The sequence below is a fragment of the Heterocephalus glaber genome, unplaced genomic scaffold (genome assembly GCF_053883595.1).
Source record: "Heterocephalus glaber isolate CG9 unplaced genomic scaffold, H.glaber_assembly_v1.0 deba00001561, whole genome shotgun sequence".
Taxonomy (NCBI): domain Eukaryota; kingdom Metazoa; phylum Chordata; class Mammalia; order Rodentia; family Bathyergidae; genus Heterocephalus; species Heterocephalus glaber.
The window spans coordinates 3,414,319-3,421,282 of record NW_028258349.1 but is presented as its reverse complement, the minus strand read 5'-3'; the positions used below and the strand labels follow the sequence as shown (position 1 = coordinate 3,421,282).

Sequence of the window (6,964 nt, the reverse complement as noted above, 5' to 3'; positions counted from 1 at the left end):
GAGCCTGTGAATCTACAGGAAGCCACTTTTGCTTTTTCTGTTCCAAACCAAAATCAGGGCGTGCTCAGCCTGACAGGGCAGGGGAAGGAGGTGGTGGATGGAGAAGCCTGATAGCACCGATTAACAGTCAATACTGTATGCAGATTCCTGTTCCAGGTGTCATCTTTAAGTGATGAGGGTAAAGTGGAAGCAGCTTTGAAATTCACCTGAGTAGCAAACATTGGTAACCTTCCTGGGCAGGATGTGATGGGCAGTAGGGAGGGACACTTGGGTACTGTAGAGGGAGGAGTAGACAACGGCAGGGACCCTGGGAATGAGAGACAGGGAGATAACAGCACTCACGGCAGCTCTGGGGTCCTACACTAGCATCTCAGCAGAACAGGAGTTATTTCTTGCAATAGCAGCATTTTGACCCTTTTATTATAACTCTACCAGGGGTGGTGATGGCAGTTGTCATTACAGTGACTGTAGGAGCAGAAACGCCAGCTCGCTTTGTACTATAACTATGTCCAACTTCTATGTGTAAAATGTTTGATTACAGGGAACTGATTAGAATTCCCTTTAATCTTGCCTAGGGTCTTTGTTCTTGAATTCTCTGGCAGTAACACCCCATCCTCTCTTCAATTCAGATACTCCTTAGACACTACTTCCTCAGAATGGCCCTCACAACTGCCTCAAATAAAGTAACACTCCTGATACCTCCTTCTCCATTCTCTTTGTTTTAATTTACAAATACGACCTCAAGTTTAGATAGTTAATAGAAATATACGTATAGGACTGAGGGTGTAGCTCAGTGGTAGAGCACTTGCCTGGCATGTGTGAGGCCCTGAGCTTGATCCTTAGCACTACAAAAATGTTTTGTCTCCTTGTTTATTTGTTTATTTATTTTGTTTGTATGACTCCTTGAGAATCAGTTCCATGAAAACTGAGCTTGTTTTTTGTTCACCACCTTTATTCTTAAACACCTAAAACAATGTCTGACGCAGATCAAGCAATGAATAAATATTTGTGGGATGGCTGAAAGAATTCTCATGACAGTCCAGTAAGACAGAGACTATTATTATGTCCAATTTATAGATGAGAATACGGAGACACAGAAAGATTAAATTATGTGTTCGGAGTCTCGAAGGAAGCATGAGAAGTGAGATTCAGAGCTGGGCCCGTCTGGTTCCAGGACCAGACTCTGAGCCACCATGCCATACGCGGGCCGGGCCTGAACAGCCTAGTGGTGTAGCGAAGCACGGAGGCTGTGAAAGAAACCAGGAGTTTGTGGGCCATGACCATTTGGGCAGTAGGGACTGGAGAGACTCAGGGGAAAAGGAGAAGTCCTGATCTTAAAGATGCAGTAGGGGAGTAAGAAAAAAAGCTGCAAAGAGACTCAACTAGACCATCTTAGCAAAGAAATGCAAGAATTGGTGGTAGTGTTCAAAGGTAAAGCCAACCTCTGACCCAGGGAGAAATACTTCCCATGGCATTTCCTTTTTATCTACAGAATAGAAAATATGATAATTCATCAGAAACAGATGACAAGCTGAATATTTGAAATGCTAAGAGCACAGCAAAAAATAGTAAGAATGTGATTAGATCAACATCAAAGAAAGACATTTAATACAAGATGAGTTTTCCAAAAACATCCTCGAGGGCTAAGGATGTAGCTCCATGGTAGAGCTTAGAATGTCCAAGGCCCGGGGTTTGATCCCTACTACTGCCAAAAACAACAACAACAACAACAAAATATTGGTCCCAGTGAATTCAATGAAGATTTTCCCCCAAATTCTTCAAAGAATATCCCTATATTATTTAAACAGCATTAGAATACAGAACAGAATGTGCCTCTTATGAGACAAGTAGCATTTTGATAAAATTTCATAATACCATAATAACTACCACCAAGCTGTGGCCTGCAGGGATAATGTATTACAAGAAAAATGTTACTAACAACTGTCATTGACAAGAAAAATGATTAATCATTCCCAATGATATTGAGAAGGCTGCCAGTGAAACTCAACAACTATTCCTGATTCAAACACTGGAAGAAAAAACCATCCTGGAAAATGTAATCGTGTTCGGAGAAGAAAGGAAGAGATGAAGTCTAGAACACTAATAATAAATATCAGCCACTACAATAAAAATGATAGCAACAACATTTGAAATCTCAGATAAGGAGTTAGCATTTAAAAGTTCAACATAAAGAGACAAACTGAAATCCATAAAAGCATTATTTTTTGTAAAGGACAGGACCACTAACAAAATCCAAGGAAACCAACCAAAACAAATTCATAGCAACCAAGACAAAAAACCTGGCAGTATTAAATTCAAAGTCATAGGATACAAACAGATCAGTTTTTAAACAGCTAATATTTATCCTCAAATATCAGAGAACAAATACAACACAAAGAGCTTCTATTTACAACAGAACCAAAACAAATTACACTCAAGATTGAGTGTGTGCAGCATATGGTATTTATTAGAGAAAATTCAAAAACAGAATGAGAGAAATAAAAACTTGGATACATGAGAGCTAAACTTGACTCCTGTTTGGGAAGACAGAATGTAGTAAAGATAAAGATAAGTGAGTATAAAAGAGTCAATTCTATCTCAATTGAAATCTCACTATACTTGTTATGGTTGTGACATTCCGCTGCCAGAGAAATTAGGCAAGAATCTGAGTTTTAAAAATAGGTAATAATGAAATAAATGAACAGATAACTATAACGCTAGCATATTGAGCCCAACAGATTTTGTTTTTGTTTTTTTTTGGTACCGGGGATCGAACTCAGGTCCTTGCACTTGCGCAGCAGGTGACGAAACCACTGAGCTAAATCCCTGGCCCAACCCCAACAGATTTTAAAACACATCAGACCAACGTCAAAGTTAAAACACATCAGGCTTTACTATCAAAATCTTATAAAATGAAGATGAAATCTGAAAACTCATCACGCATTCAACGCCAGATCAGGAACTATTTGTGAGCAGGCACTATTTCAGGAGCTGGGTATTTAGACATGAAAAAGCCCAGAAAGGTCCCGGAGAACTAGGCAATTAGCAAATTCAACAGCTAAATGTGCAGGATGATCTCACAGGATGAAAAGTGCTGCACAGTGATGGGTAGAGGGCTCGGGCCAGAGGGGCTCTTTTGAATGTGACTACTAAAGAAGATCTCTGTGAGGTGAACTTTTGAGCTAAGATCTATATCAGAATAGATTTTCCAAAAATAATTCCTAGGGATTGTAGGTCCATAAAGTTGCCCCTGGTAATTTCCCATGTGCAAGGCTATGTATTGCTGCAGAGGTCATACAAAGATGAACTTAGCAATTTTGACTTTTACTCTAACCTTGCTCTTAAGGACTTTATGATGGACATTCAACAAAAAGACCATTGGAAACATTTGTAATGTATATGACAAAACAATTAAAAAAGAAAACAATGGAATATTGGGCAAATGGTAAAAACAACAATTCACAAGAAAGGGAATCGAGAAAACCAATAAACATAGAAAGAAAATGCTCACATAGACAATAAAGAAATGTGAATTAAAACTACAAGATAGCAGATCTGGCTAATTATAATAGATCAAGGTCATCCAACGTGGAGAATGGACATTCTTGCATCTGGTTGCTGAGATCTAGACAAGTAAAGCCCTTTTAAGAGGCAGTTGGCAGAATATTTTAAGATTTTTAAATGAGTGTGCCCTATGATTCAGCAGCAAAAATCAATTCTACAGAAATAGAGGCTGAAGGTACCTATGGGAAGGATGTTATGGCAGCATTGCTTTTAATGGCTAAAAAAAAAAAGGGAAATCTCTTGTGCATCCACGAGTAATGGAGATGATTGAGCAGGCCATGGTCAGTGAAGAATAGGGAATGCCTTGCCACATTGAAAAGATAGGCTTTAGGTACCTGACAGGTGGATAAATGAAAGGAGAACTTAATATGATAGAGAAGTGCTATACAATAAGACAGGACTTTGCTATACCTCCATTTTTTTTTACACAGAATGTTTTGTGTCAGAAATGTAAATTTGTGTTACTGGGCTCCTGCCCAATGTATCAAAATGATTTGTGACAGTTTGACCTTTCAGGAATGTTCTGTTAAACTCTGTCCCCTCACAAGAAGTCTCTGTTAAGCTCTGCCCCCTCTCAGGAATGTTCTTCACCCCTCTGCTTCAGGAATGTTCTGTAACTCCACCCCTGCTTCAGTGAGCATGCTCAGACGGGCATGTGTTTCAGGAATGTTCTGTAGCTCCACCCCTTTTCTTCAGGAGTGTTCTGTAACTCCGCCCCCCCCACTTCACTGAGCATGCCCACCTACCCTGTAGATCCCTATATAAGGAGGCTCTTATTTCTGGTAAAGCACTCAGGTTTTTTCTCCACCTCTTCTACTGACTATCAGATTCTCTAATCTTCAAATTATGAGAGCTGTGACCCAGAACTGCCACACTGAGCTATAAAGATCAGCTGTGCCTGAGAGCTGTGGCACTTGGCTGCAACACTGAACTGTAACATTTGGCTATAGCACCGAGCTGCTCTGATCTGCCACAACAAATGCTTGCATAAAAATTAAAAACATATCTCCTTTTAGGTCTCATTTGTCTAAACATAGAAAAAAGACTGGAAGGATAGCCAGCACATTAACAGCCAGTGACTTTAGCCACAAGAAGTTCAGAGGGAGGGAAATGGGATTTTCAGGGGTTTTAAAAAATATATTTCTAATAGAGAAGAAAACTCCACTCAATTAAGGAACAAACTAATCTTTATCTCAGCTGGGAAAAGAACCTTCCCATTGTGAATTTTGTCTCTTTTTATGTTTTTGTTTTGTTTTGTTTTTTGAGATAGAGTCTTGCTATGTAATTCAGGCTGGTCTTGAACTCACTATGTAGCCCAGGCTGACCTTGAACTCCGGTGATCCTCCTGCTTCAGCTTCCCAAGTGCTGGGATTACAGGCATGCCCCATTATGAATTTTGAAAGAAGATTGCATCAGTACCAAGATGGATGTTTTCAGACACAGTCATATTTCTTAAAAAGCATGCAATTAAATACCAAACAATGGAAAGGGAAAATGTATGTGATACATATAACTAAAAAATATATAAATGAAGGATTGATAGAAATATGCAACTTCTTTAGATGTTTTTTTGGAAGGAGATAAAAAATAATTTGTACACAAGACACACATAAAGTCAAACATCTATCAAGATATCAAAGAAGGTCAAAGAGATAAATGTATCATTTTAAAATGAGGAAATGTTCATTATCACGGGGAACACTGTAGTTTTACTCTCATGGAAAAAACCTGCTCAGTAAACCACACACAAAATTCCCGATATGCAGTCGAGCTCTTTCCTGATCACCCTGTGTGCCAGATACTGTGCTTCATGTGAAAAGCATCTCTTTCATCCTTACCCTTGCCACTTTTTGAGGTAGCTGGTATCCCCCCTTAAAGAAAAGAAAGGCCCAGAGAAGTTAGTTAAGTTGTCCAAAGACACACAGCTGCTAAGCAGAGAAGCTGGGATTGATTCCAAAGCCCGAGGTCTGATCCATGGCACTAGCCGTACTCCACGAATAAAGGATCACATTCAATGTTGCTGAAAATGTGTGCAAAAGCACACACAGGCAGAGCACCTGCCTTATTTTTTTGAGCCAACAATCTGGGGGTATTTCTAAGCCTTGGGAGATGCCAAGCCACACAAGGACTGTGTTCTGGTTTTGCTCTCAGAACCAAACTCCCTGAGGCAGAACCTGCTCCAAGCATCCTCAGACCCAAAGGTGGAGCACTGTGGATTCCAGGTCGGAACGTCCATGGGGCCTTTGTGATGCTGGGCCCAGGCCATTGCCAGGACACCTGCAGGCCTGGGGCTGGGGGCTCCCAGTACACTGAGTCCCACTCCCTGCTCTCGCTGTACCTGCCACCTGCAGAGGATTACGGGCATCTTCAGTGCTCAGGCACAGCGGTGGCCCCGCCTTGCACCTGTCCTTTCCCCCTGCCTTTCCATCCTCTCCTCAACTCTGCCCCAGCCACTCAGGCCTCTCCCGCCTTCACACTTCTACCCTTGACACCCCACACCCCAGCCCTTCCTTGGCTCCTTCTTCCTCTCCTCACCACACATGCAGCCTCTCCACTTCTCTTTCACAGCTCCCCATTGCTCTGCTCTCTTCCCACGCTCTGAGCTGGCCCAGCTATATCTAGGATAACCATGGAGCATGTAGGAAGAAGAGGGAAAGTAAGTCCCCACGATTGGCATCCAAGCCGGAGACCCAAAAGGGAGCCTAAAATGAAGAAGAAAATAAAGGTGAAAAGGGAAAGAAAGAAGAAAGACATAGAGGAACTGAAGAAGGAGGTGGTCATGGTGAGAACCCAGAACAGACTACCCTCTAAACACATCCTCGGCCCCACACTCGGGCCAGGCCTGTCTGCTTCCCCTCTCCCTGCAAAGGGCCTGAGGTCATCATTTCTGCCTCCCTGACCCTATTCTCCCTTCAGAATGATCACAAATTGACCTTGGAAGAGCTGAGCGCCAAGTACTCAGTGGACCTGACAAATGTGAGTAAGGAACTCCCTTGGGGAGGCAGCAGGTCTCTAACTCTGACTTTGTGGTGGCCGGGACAAAGAAGCCGAGCTAGAAATCAAGTGCCTTGGTTCTGAGTCCAGTATTCATACCACTCACACTCTAGCGGGCCAAGTGCCACACGACACAGCTTGGAACAAATGACAAGGGTACCTACCTCAGACAGCTCAGGGCTGGATGAGAGCGCGGGAATGGTTTGGGGCAGTGCTTCTCCGACTCTTTGTCCTTAGGACGCCTTTATACTTTTAAAAGAGTATAAAGAGCTTTTGCTCATGTGGATTACAGTTATCTAACATTATTATGTTAGAAGTTAAAATTGAGAGATGTAAAAAGTGCTTCCCAGGGGCTGGGGATTTAGCTCAGTGGTTCCACTGCCTGCTTGAAAATGCAAGGACCTGA

At 42.0% G+C, this 6,964-nt stretch overlaps 1 protein-coding gene across 1 annotated transcript in view; it reads left to right on the top strand.

The window, feature by feature from the left end:
• Positions 1 to 6,160: 6,160 nt before the first annotated feature.
• LOC101721060 (sodium/potassium-transporting ATPase subunit alpha-4) overlaps positions 6,161 to 6,964 on the top strand; it is a 40,134-nt gene continuing 39,330 nt past the window's right edge. Inside the window, 2 exon segments of the mRNA XM_087190951.1 lie at positions 6,161 to 6,346; positions 6,481 to 6,540. Coding sequence (XP_087047077.1) covers positions 6,194 to 6,346; positions 6,481 to 6,540 — 213 coding nt within the window. The 5' untranslated portion in view covers positions 6,161 to 6,193.